This window comes from Panthera leo, chromosome F3 (assembly GCF_018350215.1).
Source record: "Panthera leo isolate Ple1 chromosome F3, P.leo_Ple1_pat1.1, whole genome shotgun sequence".
NCBI lineage: Eukaryota > Metazoa > Chordata > Mammalia > Carnivora > Felidae > Panthera > Panthera leo.
In genome coordinates this window covers 62,230,650-62,251,910 of record NC_056696.1, presented here as the reverse complement: position 1 = coordinate 62,251,910, position 21,261 = coordinate 62,230,650, and the positions used below count along the sequence as shown (strand labels likewise).

Genomic DNA, 21,261 nt, shown 5'->3' with positions numbered 1-21,261 from the left:
TAAGCGTCCGACTTCAGCTCAGGTCACGATCTCACCGTCCGTGAGTTCGAGCCCCGCATCGGGCTCTGGGCTGATGGCTCAGAGCCTGGATCCTGTTTCGGATTCTGTGTCTCCCTCTCTCTCTGCCCCTCCCCCGTTCATGCTCTGTCTCTCTCTGTCTCAAAAATAAATGTTAAAAAAAAATACTTTGCTTTAAACATATAAAAGTTTGATGTCAGTAAAGCAGTGAATAGAAAACAGACTAATGCTAGAGGAAATCAAGTAAACCCAAAGCTAGGTCTTTGGAAAGATTTTTTAAAGATGATACGCATCTCACTGTGCAAATCGAGAAGAAGAGGAGGGAAACACACACACACGATCAATATCGGAAACGAAAGAGAAAACATTATATATCCATAACACCAAATAGATACAGAAAATAACTTTATGTCAATAAAATCAAGAGTTGCGATGAGGTGGGCAAAGTCCTTTGACATCAAACCTCAATAAAACTGATCGAAGAAAAAAATAGCAAAGGTAAAAAGCGCTCTTTTTTGCAGGTCCTCGAAGGCGGTGGGCTCTTTGGGATGAAGCTGAACCTCTGTTTCCCAGCCACTGGCTGCCAGAAACTCATTGATGTGGATGATGTTTGCAAACTCCTTACTTTTTCTGAGAAGCGTGTGGCCACAGAAGTTGCTGCTAATGCTCTGCGTGAAGAATGGAAGGGTTCCGTGGTCCGAATTACTGGCGGGAATGACAAGCAAGGTTTCCCCACGAAGCAGGGTGTCTCCACCCATGGCCGTGTCCACCCGCTACTGAGTAAGGGGCCTTCCTGTTCCCGGGCAAGGAGGACCGGAGAAAGGAAACACACATCTGGGTCAAGTGGCACCATGGAGGCCAATCTGGGGGTTCTCAACCTGGTCATTGTGAAAAAAGTGGGGGAAGGATATTCCTGGAGTCACTGGTATTAGTTATGTCGTCATCTGGGACCCTAAAGAGCTGGCGGAATCCACAAACCTTTCAGTCTCTCTAAAGAAGATGCTGCCACCAGTATGTTGTGAGACAGTCCCTTAACAGGAGGGTAAGAAATCTAGGGCTGAAGCGTCCTGAATTCAGTGTCTTACTACTCCCCGTGTCCTGCAACACAAACGTGGGTGTATTGCTCTGAAGAAAGAGCGTGCTAAGAAAAATCAGGAAGAGGCTGCAGAATATGCTTAACTTTGACCAAGAGAATGAAGGGGCCCTGCCTAGCCTTGCTAGGAACAGATTGCCAAGAGGCGGAGGCTGTCCTCTGAGTCTGAGTCCAGCCCAAAGGGAGATGTTCTTGAGGCACCTGGGTGGCTCAGTCAATTAAGGGCCTCACTCTTGGTTTCAGCTCAGGTCATGATCTCACAGGTGGTGAGATCGAGCTCCACGTCGGGCTCTATGCTGACAGCATGGAGACTGCTTGGGCTCCTCTCTCTGTCTCTCTCTCTCTGTCCCTGTCCCCCCTCAAAAGAAATAAATAAACTTAAAAAAAAGTATATGTTCTAAGTGCAACAAAGGAGATCAGCCATCAAAACAACAAGACAACAACAACAGTAAAAATAAACAAGGAAGGAAAGAAAAAAAAAAAAAAGGAAAGGCAAAAGGAAGAAAAAATAACCTTATATCTGTCAAAAAAGACTTCAGCCACAGATGGGTTCACTATTGAGTTCTAGCAATCATTTGGGGAAAAAATAACACTAATCTCACAAAATTTTTTTTTTTAGAAAATAGAGGACAATAAACCTTCCAACTTATTTATGAGACTAAAATAACCCTAATACCAAAACCAGACAAGAGTATCGTGAAGAAAGAAAATTACAGAACATTCGGATGAAAATAGCTACAAAATCCTTAAAATATTAGCAATTCAAAAATAGTAATATATTAAATAGATAATACATCTGAACTAGGTGAACTTTTACCAGAAATACAAGATTGGTTGAGGATGTCTGACTTAATGTAATTCATGTTAACAGAATAAAGCAAAAAAAAAAATCTGACCATCACAATTAATATAAAAAAAAATTGACAGAAGGGAAAAACTTCATAGCAAAAACTATAAATGAGGAATAGAAGGGAAATTTTTCATCTGGTAAAGTGCATCTTTGAAAATCCTACAGTTAATATCCACATTAAGAGTGGGAACAAGGGGGGGTGGGGCACCTGGGTGGCTCAGTTAAGTCTCCGACTTCGGCTCAGGTCATGATCTCAGGGTTTGTGAGTTCAAGCCCCGCGTTGGGCTCTGTGCTAATGGCTCAGAGCATGAACCCTGCTTCGGATTCTGTCTCCATCTCACTCTAACCCTCCCCTGTTCATGCTCTATCTCTCTCTCAAAAATAAATAAACATTTAAAAAAAAAAAAAGAGTGAGAACAAGGGAAGGAAGACTGGTCTTTCTATTTCTATTCAGGACTTTTCTGTGGGTTCTACCCAACGGAGTAAATCAAGGAAAGAGAAGAAATTTGTAAGCCTCAAAAAGGAAAAGGTAAACTATCTTTATTTGTGACAATGTCATTGTGTGTACATAAGGAGTCTATTAAAAAAAAAACAAAACTATGCAAAGTCACAGGACACAAGATGAATATAAAAATTGTCTTTCTAAGTACTAGAAATCAAACTACAGAAATTAAAATTATAAAAAATATTAGGAATAAACTTAACTAAAAGCCTACTAATTCTTGACACTAAAAATTACAAAATATTTCTGAGAAAAAGTAAAGCAAATCAGTATCAGTGAAATATACCTTTTTCACCAATTGGAAGCATCACTATTATTAAGATGTTATTTTTCTCCAGTTGGATCTGTGGATCCAAAACAATCTCAATTAAATTCTCAACAGTTTTTATAAAATATAAATTTACATATTTATCCTAAAATTTATATGGATATTCAAAAACCCTAGAGTAACCAAACAAAATTCAAACAATAAGTACAAGTAAGAGAACTTATTTTATCTGCTTTCAGAAATTATTATTATTTTTTTAATGTTTATTTATTTTTGAGACAGAGAGAGACAGAGCATGAGCCTGGAAGGGGCAGAGAGAGAGGGAGCCACAGAATCCGAAGCAGGCTCCAGGCTCTGAACTGTCAGCACAGAGCCCGATACGGGCTCGAACTCACAAACTGTGAGATCATGACCTGAGCCAAGGTTGGACGCTTAACTGATTGAGCCACCCAGGTACCCCTTTCAGGAGTTATTCTTAAACTACATTAATCAAAGTAGAATGGATTATTAGCCTAGTGACATATGCAAATTGATCAAATTAGAATCCAGAAATAAATGCATGGTCCTGTGGTTAATGATTTTTTACTAAGTCATCAAAGGAATTCAGTGGGAAAAGGAAAGAATTTTCAACAAGTGTTGCTTGAAAGATTGGAAGTTCTCATGGGGAAAATAATGAACCTGACTCCCTACCTCAAACCACACCTGAACAATCTAGAATTATAACATTTCTGCTATTATGAAAAAGCGTTTCGCTAGTGAGATTCTTTGGATTTTTGAGGCCACGTATACTTTATTTGGGCATGTTACATAAATCTTTTCACTGAGTAACCCCCAAACCTACCAGTTTTGAATGGAGCCTAAAATAAAAGGCAGTTCTGTAATAAGTCTAGGTTGCTATGAATTCCGGGAATGAAGGTTCAGAGTCATCCCATCTGGCTGAGACCCATAACTAATTGGAGTGCTTGTTGAGGGCAATGGAAATGTGGAGCGGAGAGTGGAAGAATGTAGTTACAAAGGCCAACTACAACCATGTGACTATCTTAGCTATCTTGGGTTCCTCTTGGGCCATATGACCCAGCAGCTTTGATGGTACTTGAAATGTCAGCGGTAGATAGAGATGCCGTTTGGAGCATTTGTCAGGCCCTTATGAGTGAATGGCAGAGAAGATGTTTGGGTTTGGATGCAGTCATGCCATCATCTGCACAAAACATTTTAGTTTGCTGCAAGGCCTTAGTAGACAACGAATGCTTGGCCCTGGCCACAACATTACCATGTGAACTAAGCTTCCCGTCATGACTTGGGAATTATCTGACCCCCCCAACCCATAAAGTTAGATGTGCCTAGCAGCACTTCATCGTCAAATGGAAGTGACACATGAGCTAGCGCTCAAGCAGATCCTGAAGGCACAAAAAGGGAACATGAGGAAGTAGCCCAAATGCTCAAGGCCCTTCTCCTAATACATCATCTTCTCGCCCTCTTAGCCCACATCGCTTTTCTCTTGGAGCTCTACCAATGACCAGTTGACGAAGGAAGAAAAAACTTGAGCCTGACTTACAGATGGTTCTGCATAATGTAAAAGTAACCCCCCCCCCCAACATGAGCACGGGCACTGGAGAATAAATATGACTCAAGGAGATGTGCATGGGAGCCAAGCTGACCAGGGGTGAAATCTAGTGGTTTTGCCATGTCTCACCTTGGTCAGGGTGAGCTACGTTTCTCAGAACTCCCTTCCCTGTGTGTTTCTGGGTAGAGGGGGCTCCGAGAGAGATCCTGTGTGGAAGGATGGAAGCAGAGAAGCAGCCACAGTGGCTCACACACATGGACGCTTATCTGCCGGCCTCCCTGTTTGGCTGAGACAGCAGGTGGGCCTGAAATTGCTATGCCAACCCCTGTAACAGGTGAAATAAAATGGAGTCACTTATGTCAAGGGGTTTTAAATTTTTTTTTTTTTTTTAACGTTTATTTATTTTTGAGACAGAGAGAGAGCGAGCATGAATGGGGGAGGGTCAGAGAGAGGGAGACACAGAATCTGAAACAGGCTCCAGGCTCCGAGCTGTCAGCACAGAGCCCGACGCGGGGCTCGAACTCACGGACCGCGAGATCATGACCCGAGCCGAAGTCGGACGCTTAACCGACCGAGCCACCCAGGCGCCCCATGTCAAGGGGTTTTAAAACGGAGCCGAGAGGCCATTAAGGAGGTGCGTGTCCTCACCTGATGGAACCGTGAACTTTTGAACCGTGTCAAGTGGCAAATATTGCAAGGACTCTACACGGGCATCTGCAACTCGCTAGACCGGCAGACTTTTGCTTAGTGCGAGCCCTGGGGATCAATTACGTTTAGCCAAGATTGGTTTTCTGCCACCAACACCAATCAAAATTCTTTGCAAACAACATATACGAGCGTTCCCCCTTTGTCTTTAAGAACCCCTGGCTTTTGCTCCCGAGGAGGACACAATTTGGGTTGCTCCCCAAATCTGTGCTCCCCAAATTCTGAGATCCCAAATAGAGTAAAACCTTGGCTTGCGAGTAACTTGTTCTGCTAGTGTTCCACAAGAAGAGCAAACATTTCTGATACATTTTAACTTGATAAACGAACAAACGATGTCTTGCAACGCAAGTAGCACATGATGTCGAATGTGACATGATCACAACTGAGCCAATGGTTCTCTCTCTCTCTCTCTCTCTCTCTCGCTGCGGGTTGTGGGTGATCGTCTCCATGCTCAGATGCTCCGTCTCAGGCTGCGATGTTTGGCAGAAATCAGTGACTTTTCAGAACGTTGGAAGGTGCCCACAACTGGCACTTGTGTATTTTTTGTCACTTCAGAGCACCTATGGACAGTTCTTTGCTTTTCCATCCAAGAGTAAGCTTAGGAATGCTTTGCTTCCTGCTAGGTCGGGCTGCCTGCCGATATAGACCCTTTCTTTTGCTGCCCTATTGCCAGTTACATTAAATAGAGAATATGACAAGAGTTTATTAATACTGTGCTGTAGTCAACACCCATGCGAGCGTATACAATGGCCCCCACCCAGAAAAGGATTCCGCTGAGCCAATAGATAGCAGTGACTCCATTAGTGGTAGTGAAAGTCGTCCTACACAATAATCCTCCTCTCTCGTCTCCCTCACACCAGCCATGAAGATTTTCAAAGGTAAGTGCAGGTTTATTAGTTTGTTTTTCTTTATATTTTGTATTTTTGTTATTATTTTGTATTATATTACAGTATTATAATCATTTTTGTGACTATTTTGGGGTCGTGGAACAAATCCTCTGAGTTTCCATTATTTCTTATGGGGAAATTCGCTTTGATGCACAAGTGCTTTAGATTATGAGCATGTTTCTGGAATGAATTATACATTCATGCCAAGGTTTTACTGTAAATGCTTTTGCTTTATTTCAGTCTTCCCGGTTTTCTCCCCGGATCCTCCTTCTGCCTCGCTCCACTTGCTGAGTCAGGTGCTGGTATTTACCCTGTGACGAAAGGGCCTGGCTCCCACGGGACACCCTCACCACCTGGACCAGAAGCACAGGTTCCCGTCTTTCCCTGTGGACTTCTGCTTAAGTGTGTGGGATCAGCTTGATTTCGTTCTCCTCCATTTTACATCCATGTCTAATCCCTAATACGACAACAACAAAATCCCCAACTCTGTTCTGTGCCATGTATCTTAGCTCATTATAGTGAAAAACAAAAAACTAACACAATCTGCCATCTGAGGTGCCAGTTTCCGGGAATGACTGATGTAACCTTATTCCTGAATTACAGGAACATTTTAATTCTCTATAGGAGTTTTTGTGTAATAGGATTCGCCTTATCCAATGACATGGCTTTGAACTTCTAGTGCAACTTGGGGAAAATTTTGCCATAAAATTGGTAGACAATGATACAAATCCTTGAGCCAGTTGTCTGGGAGGAACGGGTTGCCCATTATTACCTTCTCAAAGCCCACAGAAAGCAGTACAAGAGTTTCTAAACCTTCCTTTAGTTGTGACTTCGTGGCCAGAACGGGGTGAGGGGTGGTGTGGGGCAAAAGTGTTTTGATCTGCTGCCATTTACTCTGCACCAGGGGAATCCTTCTTAGCCAGGACTGTTTCCTGAAGACCCAGAATTGCGAGCAGTGTGTGACTGCTGAAGGTTTGTGATTAATGAACATCAAACTCCATGTTCTAGGGGGCAGGAGGTCACAAATCACGAATCCTAGAACTCGGCTTGGTTTTTAGCGTTGACGTGACTCAGCAGAACTCCACTCTGCACTGGACGTGTGGGAGGCTCGGGCAAGGGCATCCCAGGAGGTGCCGCTCTGAGCAGGGGGCGTGGAAGCGTATGCATCTTGGACCTGGAATCGTGACATGTGTGTGTGTCTCTTCCTTTCCGCTGGTAGGACCTGGGCAGATCCCTGAATGTCCCTGGGCTGCTTCCTCAACTGTAAAATGGGGATAATTGTGACGGCTTTTCCTGCCTCACTAAGTTGTGGTGGAGATCAAGTGGACTTCACTTTTGTCATTCATTCATTCATTCATTCATTCGTTCCACAAATATCTTTCGAGAATACAATGTAGCAGCAGCACTGTCCTGCCCTACCTCCTTGGGTTACGTAATTGAACAAGACCCGAGTTCATAGTCTAGATGGACACGAGAAACACCGCCACCTTGGGCAAGTCACTAACTCCCTCTTTTCTCAACAAGTACCTCGTGCTCATTTCTTGGGGTTATTGTGGTAATGGACAGAGAGTATGTGCCAAAACGTGTATCTTTTGGTACAAAGAATTATTATTTTCCCGTTATTACTTATGTTTATTAGTATGTTATTATTATTATTTTAGGGACAAAGGACTAAGCAAAAGAAATGCATCTTATTTTGGAGGGAGTGTGGTCAGAACGTCTCCGTTCGTGAATGACCCTCCAGCTAAGTCTCGAAGGCTCACGCGGGTCAGAATGAGGCAAGGTTCTGCAGGCACGGAGGAGGGGTGGCACTTGGTAGTGAGGACGACTGGGGTGGCTGTCTACGGTGCAGCATGTGGTCGCCGAACTCCTTCAGGGAGAAGATGAAAGGGTAGTGTGGTAGCAGAACACGATCACACTCTCCCACTGTGCTGTACCACACAGAGCTGGGATTCCTTCTGTCAATTTTTTTTAACGTTTACATTTATTTTTAAGAGAGAGAGAGGGGGAGACAGAGCATGAGCAGGGAAGGTGCAGAGAGAGAGGGAGACACAGAATCTGAAACAGGCTCCAGGCTCGGAGGTGTCGGCACAGAGCCGGATGCGGGGCTCAAACTCGTCAACCGCCAGATGGTGACCTGAGCCGAAGTCGGACGCTCAACCGACTGAGCCACCCAGGCGCCCCTCAGGTTCCTTCTAGAGCCTACATTTGTGATGCCTAGCATGCCACTCATCACCTTCTTTTGGAATTCTGTTTATGCAGTGCATCCCCCAACTAGATCCCAAACCCTTTGGGGACCAGGGACTAGGTTTAATTCATGTTTATATTCCTAACAGCAGAGGACTGGCACACAGGACTCAGTAAATACATGTATCTTGAACAACTGTCATGACTGCTGCAATCAAGTTCAGAACAAAGTGTTAACGTGCAGAGAACCAGGAAGCCCCTGACTTTGCCTGAAGTGCAACCGAAGGCTTCATAAGCAATGATGTTCGGAAGGATCAGGTCAGGATCTTTGTATTTATCCTATTAGGCTATCATGTTCTTTTATTCTTAAATGTTTTAGTTATTTTTGAGAGAGAGCGTGAGTGGGGGAAGGGCGGGGGGGGGGACAGGGGGTCTGAAGCGGGCTCTGCGCTGATAGCAGTGAGCCCGATGCGGGGCTCAAACTCACAAACCGTAGGATCGTGACCTGAGCCTAAGTCGGACACTTAACCGACTGAGCTACCCAGGCGTCCCGAGACCATCACTTACTAAGAGAAAATTTCTTAGACACTATGTGACTTGTTCGGGTGATCCTTCAGGATCTAGAAAATTCAAGTGTTTGGACTTTGATGCTTAGGAATCAATGTTGCTACAGCGGCTGTCGCCTTACTAGGGTTATACAAACCTGGTCTGTCGGCTGAATTACAACTTAGCTGGAGTACATCTATTTTCTGAGCCCCAAACCGGAACACGTGGTCTGATGAGCGTACTTTTGGGGAAAGACCAAGTAGGGTATTTGGAATGGCAGCTGTCTTAGAAGATCTCTGTGACCTTGGGTTGCTAGATTCTTCCTTCCTTGTGCTTAAAAAAAATATGAATTCTTGGGGCACTTGGGTGGCTCAGTCAGTTAAGCGGCCGACTTCAGCCCAGGTCATGATCTCGCGGTCTATGATGTCGAGCCCCGCATCGGGCTCTGTGCTGACAGCTCAGAGCCAGGGGCCTGCTTCGGATTCTGTGTCTCCCTCTCTCTCTGACCCTCCCCCATGTGTGCTCTGTCTCTCTCTGTCTCAAAAATAAATAAATGTAAAAATATATATATATATGAATTCTTCAGGGCCCCAGGGGTGATGGTCTGTGGTTGATAAGAGAGGACTGGGGCAGGCAGGGTTCGCTGGGATTCCACAGCGGTGTGGCTTAACAGCACAAACCAGATGTTCCAGGGGAAGGGACACAGAGGCTGTGCCCTGCGAGTGGCGCCCCATGCCTCTGAAGACGTGAAGGAGAAAATCCGGGCCTCCTTTGGGGTAAGACGACCTGGACTGAAGTTAAAGGGAGAAGAAAGAAAATCAAGGGAGGGAAGGAAAAGGAAGACACAAATCCGTAGCCACCTTGCATCCTCTCTTGGCCCCTTTCTGGCTGCGTGGCCTTGAGCTCATCGCTGAATGTCTCTGAGTGTTAGTTCTTCATAAGACCAAATGGAGCAGGGCACCTCCTGGCTCAGTCGGTTAAGCCTCCGATTCCCAATTTCTGCTCAGGTCATGATCTCACAGTTTCGTGGGTTCGAGTCCTGCATCAGGCTCTGTGCAGAGTCCGCTTGGGATTCTCTCTCTCTCCCTCTCTCTCTCTCTCTCCCTCTCTCTCTCTCTCTGCCCCTCCCATTCACTCATACACTCTCTCTTTCTCTCAAAATAAATAAACTTTAAAAAGAAGAACCAATGGGGAAGAAATTCTTGCATCATAAAATTACGAAAATTACGTGGGTATCTGCCAAAAATAGAAACAAATTATATTTGGAGTAAGAAGGAAGCTATATTATAAAAATTAGAAAGAAGTAGCAGAAGAGTTACAAGATAGCAAAGAAGAAGAATTAAAAAAAATATTTAAGGAATAAATCCAGGCATAAATGGTATAATTTAATCCCAAAATAGGATAGTGAGACACCAGAGACAGAATAGGTACAAAGATTCTGAGGGGAAAGAGATCAGAAGTGAGAAGCTAATGTAATCACACACGTGGAAACGAATTGAAAGTTTAAAGGAAAATAACAGATGGGAGAAGTCGCCAAAGCAATCGAACCAGACGCAGGACGAGCCAGTATCAGGCCCTCCCTGTGGACACGAAAGTATACAACCTCAGATACCAGTCAAGGATCGCAGGTTGGGGGAAAGGCCACAGAGGACCCAGCTGGCCGTGGTCAAACACCTTTTTCAACAAAGAAACCAGGCCGAGGCTTTGTAAATAGGCCAGACCACAGACTGAAGGAAAACCCTGCATCCTTCTCGTCTTCTCAGATAAGCTGTGACTTTATGAGGGTTAACAAAGAAACGAATTTTAAAAGAAAGATCACATTTCCCGGCACATAGATACACATTCCTCCGTGAATCTTCAATAAAGAGCCCACAGGCATTATTCAAGGTCATTTGCTCTTTGACCAAGCCTGACAAGATGCTTCAGTGTCGAGTTTGTTAACAGCGTACTGCAGTCTGGAATTAAAAAAAGGACCTCCAGGGACCAAAGCCGGAAGACCCATATCCTAGGCTCAGCTCTGCTGATGTTAACGGTGTGACCTTGACACGTCCTTTATATCTCATGAGGCTCAGACTTATCATATGTGAAGTGAATGTTTTAATCCTACCTACTTGGACCACCTCATGGGGTTATGAGGACATTCAGGTGAAATAAGGTAAGAAAAAGCTATACAAACATGAGTTAGTATTAGGTCATCGAGAAGACTGTGGTACTAAAGAAACCAGAATAGCTCAAGTAGATATTTGGTAGACCAGTTAACTGAACCTGATTCTGTGTCACTTGGCTAAATTATAGTCTAGATTCTCAGGACATAAGGACACCAAGGAATGAAAAGGGGCCCAAGCCTTTCTCCGTATCACAGTTCGAAACTGGCTGGGGAAAGGGCAAGGGGTAGAAATGAGGACATACTGTCATCTCGCTGTCTCTCTTGGTGATACGGAAGGAAATGCCTACTTTCTCTGATCATCCTCCTGATGATTCACATCAGCAAGATATAACGGGAAACAAATTGACCTGAATGAGGATCTGAGATTTTATTTTACAGGTTACAAAGTCATTTCATACATATGATTTCATTTACTCCTCATTGAGCCTCTGTTGGAAAATCTAGGTAGCCCCATTTTTGTAGGTGGGCGCACAGAGGTTCCGGGAATTATTCACGCTGCTCAAGATGGACTAGGGGAAGAACCAAAAGCCTACAGCTCAAATTTTGTGACTCTAAGCCACACGTACTGAACCGACTGGAGAGAAATGATGATTGTAACTAGAAAAGCCATTTTTTTCCCCCAGCTCTAAAGCCTAATATTATCTACACATGATTTTCTGAAGTCTGCACTTACAGTTCAAAGGGACATTGATTTAGTTTTTACCAAAATATGCCATCTGTATCTTTGGAATCTCTTATAACCCTGTTTCCTGTTGAGGAGCTAAGATCTGAATAAATGCTTTCATTTGGATTTCAAATGCCTTTATCGTCATGATGCAGACACTTTATAGATAGCTGATAAATAAAATAGAAGGCCCCTCACACAAGCTAAAAATATACCCTCTTTTTCTTCTTTTATCTATTCTTAGTAATTCTAGAAGGACAGAGCTGGGAAGATTTGTCAAGATAAGAGACATACAATCCCCAAATGCCATTAAACCTTTTTACAGGAATAAAGTGCAGTTTCAAAGGGGTAAGATTAGACCCCAGTACCTTCTTATCTCCGAAGGTGAGGCAGAAATTACAGTAAATGGTATTAGGATGGAAAGTCACAAGAGCTATCTGCCAGAAAATAATCAAGAATAACTCTTTTTTTCCACCATTTTTTTAATGGTTAGCAAGATGGGGATGTGCAGGGATAAAGAACATGAGAGGTGTGTGACCTCCTTGTACAGAAAAGGAAGAAAGCCACAGAGCAAAGAAGTTCAGTGGATGGCTACCTTGATGAAGGTAGGGTAGGTGGCCACCTGCCTGGAGGGGTCTGAGGTAGGTGAGTTCCCACCAGCCTCCTGTCTGCCGTGGTGCCAGTCTGCCCCCCTTTCCGACTTGGCAGTTATCACATTGGACAGCAAAATTTTGGGATGTGGGAGGGAGATTGTTTCCTGCCACAAGAATTTAAATCTCCAGTTAACTCACCCTAACCCTGGGCCTACCCTAGGAACTTGGGAGAAGAGGGGTGTCTGGAAGTTTCCACGTCCAGACTTTTTCAGAAGTTACAGTAACAGAACTTTTTGCTTTCCCAACACTCTTCAAGGAAGAGAAGTCCCTAAGTCTTCCACACAATCGTCTTATCCAATTGGTAGGGACGCGTCTTTAGTGGAAGCACGCCAGATCAGAGGAATGTGACCCCCCTTTCGTTAAGTGGGATCTGATGGGTATGAAGAAAGCCTCCCTGGGGAAGATGATGTCTGTGCTCTAATTCTTAAATGCGTAGGTGTTAGCTAGGTGAGATAGAGCAGGTATTGTAAGAGGGATTGCCTCGCTGAGGTCTAGAGCATGAGCCGGCACGGTGCTCTTGGAGTTCTGCAAGATGGTGTGAAAGGCTGGTTCAGAGACCTTTATGTATTAGGCTGAGGATCTAGGATGCCAGCCTCTAGGGCAGCGGCAGTCGAACTCTTAGAGTCCAAACCAACTTCTAAGATTAAGAGTAATTTTTGAGGGCATCCCATACAAGAGTAGTGGTTATGTTATTATCTGTCAATTAATTAATCAGTTATTTTTTTAAAGTGTATTTATTTATTTTGAGAGGGGTGGGGAGCACGCATGAGCTGGGGAGGGGCAGAAAGAGAGGGAGAGAGAGAGAATCCCAAGCTGGCTCTACGTTGTCGGCGCGGAACCCAACGCGGGGCTCAATCCCACAAAACCGTGAGATTAGGACCTGAGCTGAAATCAAGAGTCGGACGCTTAACTGACTTAAATTGGTTAATGTCGAATATTGGAAATGACAAGCTGATAGACATCAAGGGATGCTTTAAGTGAAATTTGTACTTTGCCTTTCAAGACTCGAGTATTGAAATAATACATAGAAATATGAGATGTAAATCAATGGATGGTGAAGGGTGCACATAAGTCTTTACAAGCTCTACTCTTGGGCCAGGCGTTCTGGGAGGCCGAAGAGCATGAAAGGCCATTGAAAGGTCTTAAACAGAGAAATAACACGACCAGATAAATCCTAAGAGGAGTGACATGATCAGATAAGCTGTGTTCTCCCTTGACGTTAAAGCTGTTAAAGATTTTGTGTGTTATTCCTCATAGGAGAATTCGCATTTAAGGGAGATCACTCAAAGGATGGACAAAGCTCAACAAAATGGAATAAACGCTAAATGGTAGTTGAGATCTATAGCATGATGACCTTGACAGTTCTTCAAATCCAGGTAAAGAGTAAAACAATACATAATAGCTGCTAGAATATTTGGATAAAAGACTGTTTTGCGTTCGTAAATCTTGGCTTATTACCTCGAGCTGTCAGGGAATGGGGCCATGTAGAACATGGAGGGTTGGGCAGATTTCAAAAAATAAGATTATAAAAGATAGATCTCCTCCCTCAATCAAAACACTCTTTCCCTCTGGCTGTGTTCAGGAAGGTTTTGAGAAATTGGTAATGTGTCTCACCCCATTGGATTCATTCACATTAGCATTGAATAGCTGGTAACTTTCTAAGAGGGCATTTTGCCTTTTGATGAGCACTTTGTTAAACCCAAAAGGACATTTGATTGAGAAAATTATTATAGAGATAGAGGAAAGGTGGATATTTTTGAAAAGCACAGCTTTTCTGGGCCAGCCCTACATTCTCATTTCTCTAGTGTCTTACAGTTCTTTGATTTCAACTTTAAGAACACTCACTCTTAGAGATATGTGAAGGAGGCATACCATGAATTTCACTCCATAGGAAAAATACCCCAGACTGGGAATCAGCCTATCTGTAAGATGCACGCTATTTATCCAGATGTGTAACTTCGGGCCAACCATTTCACCTCCATGGGCCTCAATTTCCTCATCTTTAAAATGAAGATTGGGAAGCACAATTTCTTAGGATGGCAGGGCAGTTTTTCGTGTGTGACAGCTGGACTGGACTGATCACCCAGGACAATCCGACTTCCTTAGGCAAGTGGACGCCCCCTTTGCTCTCAAGGGTTGTCTCCCAGCTGCTGGCATCTTAGCTGAAGAAGAACTTTGCAGAGTGGGGAAGACCACACTTTCATCCTGAACATAAGACGGCATTTGTAATGTCTATTCCAAGGCTGACATTTCCTGAATCTGGATTCTTCCTTTATCACTCTCTGCTCATTCTCAGCAGAATTGTTGGAGAAACGCAAGTAGATACAAAAGTGATGGCTTTAGCTGCTAAATGAAAAGCGGTCAAAATAAATATTCACTTATAAGAAATAAGGGAACATCAATGAGCCCTGGCTACCAAAGATTAAGCAATGGCGGCCTCCTCATAAGCTTTGCTTTCTAATAACATTTTCATCCACAGTTTTTAACAAGTTATAACATTGAGAAGGTAGGACTTGACCACAAAATGGAAAAGCCTGGAAACTGGACCAGGAATTCACCCGATGAGACTCATTCAAATGAAAAGTGCACGGAGGCATTGGGAAGCTATCTGAGAAGGTGTAAGGTAAGATTTGGAAAGTGGTTTATGAGCAAAATCGTTTTCAAGATACTACTGATTTAAAAATGCAAAAGTAGCAAAATGTGCTTGAGAGCTCATATAGCTTGGAGAACTTGGCTTATCTCACTGACAGATAAGAGCATGGACTCGCACTTGGGCAGTATTGGTATAGTCTGTTCTACTCAAGTAAGAACTAGTAACCTAATGCTGTGAGGGATCGCACATGGTTCCTTTGGTCTAGTAGAACAAACAGGAGCCTGAGAGGCAGTCACCCTGTTCTGCCACTAATTCATAGTGATCTTGAGAACATCACTTCTTCTCCACGGGGGAAAAAACATATCAACGGTCTTTCCTCTAGTAATACTTCTTGATGGAAACTCCCAGAAACGCATCCCAGATAATTAAAGAGGAGATTAGGTGGTAATGCAATGACTCGGGGCCATTGCATCTACAGTAAATGGAGTTAGGCTTCGTGGGGACTTGGAAGACCGAGGAAACTGTCAGAGACCAGGACAGACATTCTCTTCAGTTTCTCTCCCAATCCCTCTCATTCCCACACACACGGACTCTCGTCATTGTCTCTTCCTGCAAATCTTCTCCCGTTTATGCTTCTTTCTGTACGCAAACTTTCCCCATTCCCCAGTCCCCATCCCTCGAGTTGATTAATTTCAGCCCATTACCTACACCATCCGAACACCAAGTCTAAGGTCATAGAATTGAGCTGCTTACAAAGGCACCGGGATCTCAGCTCTTTCACGAGTGCAAGGGGAGAAAGGAATGATGATACTCACCCCAAACTGCAGGATCCAAACGGTATCATGGGCTTCGTTCTAACAGTGAACAGCAAGGTCAAGAAGTTGTCATTCGAATGCAAGGGAAAGTGGTCAACGGAGTGCATGGGGCTGGGTCACTTTGTATCTCCCTTTCTGAGTTTTGCTGGCAGGCTATATTGGAATCGATGCTTGTTAGGATAAGGATCATCCCAATGGAAGGAGTACTCCCCTGGGGTCAGGAGGATAGTGAACAAAGAAGCCTATCTTAAGGGGCAGGTTCACAGCAAACATACGCAGGAGTCAAGAAGGACTCACAGGAGGTTGCGATACAGATATACGTTTAATAAAATGTATGTGATCATGGTTACAGACACATATTGGGTGCTTTATTTATCAAGAAGTGTGAGTCGCATAGTATACAACATATTGCATACAAACTCAGAAGATAAACACAACCGTTTCTACATGAAAAACCTAAGGGATAAATGCTGACAGATGCATTTCCAGCCTTTCATTTCTCCTCCTCTCTGTCTCATCCTGGAGATGAGTTGTAAGCTCCTGCAATTTTTAAAAATTCAGTTCTCCCATGCCCTGATACTATATGATATATATATATATATATATATATATATATATATATATATATATAAAACTTTTGGCAAAAAATGATCCAGATAATTTCCCTCCATTGGAAAATTTCTCAGCATATCCCTTTGCTCACACATTTCCTTAGACAGGAAATTAAATGCTTTTAACGTATCGGTTATTACACGATTGTGGTTACACTCACCTATTTTAAATGTTTCCTCTTATGGAGGGGGGTTGGAGAGAAGAAGGGAAGGTATAGGTGTGAGGTGGGGAGGGAAAATACCTCAGGAGACAGCTAGTACCTGGCAAGAGGCTTCTTAAACCGGATATGAAAAAGTTTGATGCGTATCTTCTCTACTAGAAAAATCAGATAAGAAGATTATTATTGTTATTCAGCTGTGAGATGAGGATAATATTCCAAAGATTTTTTTTTCCCCCCCTTCACTCTCTGCTCTGAGTCTCCATTCAAAGCTGCAAATGTCCCCTCAGTTGGAAGAATCTTTTCAGTTCCAGGATGGCTCATTGAGGCTGGGGAAAGCCTTTCTTTGGGTAGCGATTACTCTGGTCTACCAGATGCCCCATTTGCTTGAAAGTATGTTTGACACAAGCAGCAGTTCGGCCTCCTCCAAGAAAACCGTTAGGTACGTACTTGTCTCATAGAATGAGGAGACCAGAAAACCAGAGAAGTGTAATGACGATCCAGTCGGGCTGTAGTGAAGACCTCACGTCTGGAACCTACAGAGAGTTGCCTGGCTCTTGGGTTTAGACGTTTGGATGTTAGAAACCCAGTTCTCCACTCTCTGCTCCCTGGCGCAGGTGAGGCAAGTGGGGACAGCAGATCCGCCATATTGATTCTTCCCTCTAATCAAGACTGCCTCGGATTTGATTTTATTATTTTAAAATTTCTTTTAATATTTATTTATTTTTGAGAAAGAGAGAGAGAGAGAGAGCACGCGAGTATGAGCGGGGGAGGGGCAGAGAGAGAGAGGGAGACACAGAATCTGATGCGGGGCTCAAACCCACAAACTATGAGATCATGACCTGAGTCTGAGTCGGAAACTCAACCGACTGAGCCACCCAGGCGCCCCGTGAGACTCCCTAGGATTTTAAGAGGAAGTTTCTCATTGAGCTGCACTGTGAGTCAAGAAATGTCTTTCCGCAAATCGTGTTGATGACAGAAAGAAATGGTTTGGTTTTGGTCAAGAGGAGCTATTCTTAAATGTTTCCTAGGAAATGGATTAACTTTATAGGCCTGGGCACTTATCGCTTCACCGGCCCTCTGTCCTCTCTCCCTTTTCTCCTGGCCCTTTATCTCCCAGACTTGCTAAATTCCCAGGAAACAGGAAATGTTTGAATTGCTGGAGGGAATGATTTCAGGGATAAAAAAAACCTTTTCCCTGAAATAGAGAATTTCCCTTTAAACACTTTTTATTATCTAATCTGTGATGGGACAGATGACAAAGCCCTGGCAGAGAATTATTGTTGGTGGATCGGTTGATCTGCTGATGCTCAAGGTTTTATGGAAACTTCCAAACATTCCAAACACTTGTTATTCTTTGGGAGGCAATTGGTAACGCCATCCCAACCAAAGGGAGTAGAGAGAGAGAGCACACAGCAACCCAGCAAAGCTACATATTTGTAGAGGATAAAAATAAAAACAGTTCCTTTCACCAATTTTTTCTCATTAGGCACGAAAAACTGAAATCTACGGAGAGGAGAGCAGAGAGCTCATTCGCTAGAGAACTTGAGTCCCTCCCTCCCCCACCCTCCCTGGGTGTGGGGGGTGAGGCACAGAACATTTCCATACAATTGATGCTATTGATGTGAAAGCACAATGATTGAAATGTCTCAGTTCTGCATTTCAGAAGGTCTAGCCAGGAGAAGGAAAGGGTGTGTGTGTGTGTGTGTGTGTGTGTGTAGGGGGTCGCTTGCGTGAACAAGTACTGCTTTGGTAGATAAACACAGCCTCCTAATTTCCTCTAGAATCAACAGTCTATGTCTTTATTCTGGTCCGGTTGGGACCGTAATCTGACACCAAGCCCAAACTGTATCAAACCCAGGCAGAGAAAGTTAGGATGCGGGCTATTCCCTGGCCTCATCTTAGGTTTCCTTCAAGAAGGAGAGGCGTAGCTGCCTCTTCACATTGACCACAATTTGGTTCCGCTACCTCTGTACATCCCAGATCACTTACAACTGTAGCTACATTTTCACAAGGGAGGGAGAACCGAAGCACCACAGGACTCCTGCATTAAGTTTCACGCTTTCCCAGCAATTTACTCAAGAAAAAGTGGGGAGGAGGGGGGAGGAGGGGGAGGCAGTGAGACACAGACATTACACAGGTTTTTATTTTCCTGGAAGGATCATCCCAGTTTTTCTAAGTTCCCAGAATTAAACGAATTTTATTTTCTTTGTGTTACCATGGAAACTTCCAGTAACACTGTGGAGTTTTTTAAAATTTTCTTTTGTCTAAGTTTAAAAACACTTTTCAAAGGTTTCAAAGAACTTTTTTTAGGGCAATTTTGATATGTTTGCTTTTCTCATTTGGGGCTGTGATACTTGCTTTCCTTTTAATTTTTTCATTTCATATGTTAGAATAGTTTCTATTGTGTGTGTATACTACTTTAAATTTAAAATAGTATATACAGATGTCTCTATTACAGGTCATTGTTTGGCTGGGAAGCATTCATTTTTATTTTCCTTCACAGCCCTGCCCTCATGGTGCTTTTCCTGCCCTCTGCCTCCTGAGTTCAGCCTCTGAAGAGGTGAAGGCCTCCCTTTTACCGTCCACAGACAAGTCCTCCCCACCGCCAGAGGGCGTGCAGTTTGTGAATCCAGTTGATCTGGGTCTGTGCAACATCAACCATCTGGGTGAGCTCTGTAACATCTAGCAAATTCTCTGAGCGTTTGCAACCACTTGGCTCTTTCAAATCATGCGAATCAAAAATTTTGAATTTTTAATTCAACGAACATTTTTCTGAAAAATGTTTTGGCATTCAAGGACAGTAACTCCCCCAGATCCTTGCGTTCTTACCATTTCTAGCTGCATGAGAAACTCAAGGGCTGGAGATTTTATGCTAATCTGGACAGTGTAGACGGATGCTGAGGAAGGCAGTACCAGGAATTTTTGATCGGAGTCGCCTGTCACTTCTACACAAACGCACATGGCAGGGATGTCTCCATGCTCACGGTGAGAGCTGTCGACTGCTTATGACAAGCTTCTTTGCAGTGAGCAATGTCTACACCTGTGAGTGGACTCTTACCACACTGGCAACTGTTGACCATGGACCCACTTAGTCCAGCCCACTTTCAGAATGTGAAATAAATAGCAAGTATTCAGAAGTGCATATGGTATCCTTTGAAATAGCAAAATTAGAGAAAAGCCAACAAAAACAGCCAGTGTTTGCCTGAAAGATATGGTAACGATATTCTCAGGAAGTAATTGAATAAACAGGCTACAAACATGGAAAACCAGGAGTGTGTGGAAGAGAAAGGGAAATAAAAGGAGTAAATACGAGACTAAATGTAATCTTCTCCTTAAACACTTCAGAATTTTATTAATCCTTAACAAGTTCTTTTCAAATTAACTCAATATCCTCCTCCTGGTTAGCTTCAAATATAGTTTAGCTTGATTCTCCTTATTACTAAATTATGTAAATCATTACTTAAATCTACTAGAGATAAGAAAAAAAATCTAGTGAGACTTATAATAACGAAAGACGGAATTAAAAGTTTAAAACTGCTAAAAAATACCACGGCCTATCGATCAGCTGTGTGCAAGGCACGTTAGGATATAAATGTGCACTTTGAAGACGAGTACAACCCACTAACTTGGGCAGCAAAACAGGGCAGGGAGAGATGGAGTTGGTAAAAAATCACATTGTTTCGCAAAATGTGGGGTCCTTCGGAATGCTATCTCAGAAAGCCTCCACAGTCGAATTAATGTTTCTACAGATAATTTGTTCTTTTGAAGATAATTGCCATTCCCTAAACAAACAGATGGCATCATAGGGTAATTAGCCATTTGTAGGCCTGACAAAGTTTTCCCATTTTAGTGGATAGCTCTCCTGATGTGGCGGTAAGAGAAATCGCGCTGGACAGCATCTGTTGTATTTCACGTGAGTGGAGTTGCAAAGTTTGGAATTTTATACTCACAGGGACTTAAACTAATTTGAAAATGGAAACTTTGGGCCTACGTACTTAGATGCATATATATATATACACATTTATTAAATACTCCATTGTCAGGTTGTTGATTTAATACAACATTTGGTAACTTGGTGGGGGGTATGAGAGAGGTACAAGGAAAGAACCAATATGGATTGTGTTCAGCTTGACTTTGTATAAACATAACATATTTATGGTTATATCTCTGGCTAGTGATCTCCAGCCAATGCAAAGAGGCTCTGAAGGGAAGATTGATATTTTAAATAATGTATTTGCTTAGAAATCAAATAATGGCTGCCTCATAAAATTCTTACCACCTTTTAGTAACCAAGGTCAGAAATGGAGGGATAATTCCCCCTGGGTCAGAATGAAAACAACAAATGAGATCAATGGATCTCATTTGAAATCGGTCTTTCCACATCCACATTCTTTTTCGTACCAATCTGGGCGGATAGAGATCCATTACCTAAACCAAATGGACCCACATTCTATGGTATCATATTCTTTTCTTATGTCTCCTTGCCGTAAGCAGAATTTTCCTGCGACTGTGATTAGCGTTGACAACAACATCCTTAAGAATGGGGCAGGAAGAAGAAAATGGGAGAGGAAGGCATTCAGACACTAGATAAACATCCAAAATAATGTGCACAGAAAGAGTCAACAACGCCACCCGGGATTTTCCCCTGTTTGGGTATCTTCGAACGAAGCAGCTATGGGAAGCTAATGTAGATTAGATTGCTGGAGAATGCAGGGTTATTACAGAGGAAATAACTCACTGTATGATCCACACAGCCTGACTAAATTACTACTTGATTAATTCCTGATAAAACTCAGAGCGCACAAAGCGAGGCAGTGAATCCTTTTCCATCAGGGCATAGATTCTTTTCTGGGCCACATCGAAGCTGCCCGGGGACGGTTCCACCAGGTTCTTCGTTGTGATGTCCTTTGTGAAGTGATCGATATTCACCTGCGGGCCGAGAAACAAGGTCACGAGTCAGCCCAGGTGGCAAGATTT

At 43.2% G+C, this 21,261-nt stretch overlaps 1 protein-coding gene and 1 pseudogene across 1 annotated transcript in view; one reads left to right on the top strand and one right to left on the bottom strand.

The window, feature by feature from the left end:
• The first annotated feature begins 566 nt into the window (after positions 1–566).
• On the top strand, positions 567–1,197 carry LOC122212033 (annotated as a pseudogene).
• Positions 1,198–19,605: 18,408 nt separating this feature from the next.
• The window catches only part of RGS5 (regulator of G protein signaling 5), a 46,702-nt gene continuing 45,046 nt past the window's right edge, over positions 19,606–21,261 (bottom strand). Inside the window, exon 5 of the mRNA XM_042925660.1 lies at positions 19,606–21,213. Coding sequence (XP_042781594.1) covers positions 21,052–21,213 — 162 coding nt within the window. The 3' untranslated portion in view covers positions 19,606–21,051. The remainder of the gene's footprint in view (positions 21,214–21,261) is intronic.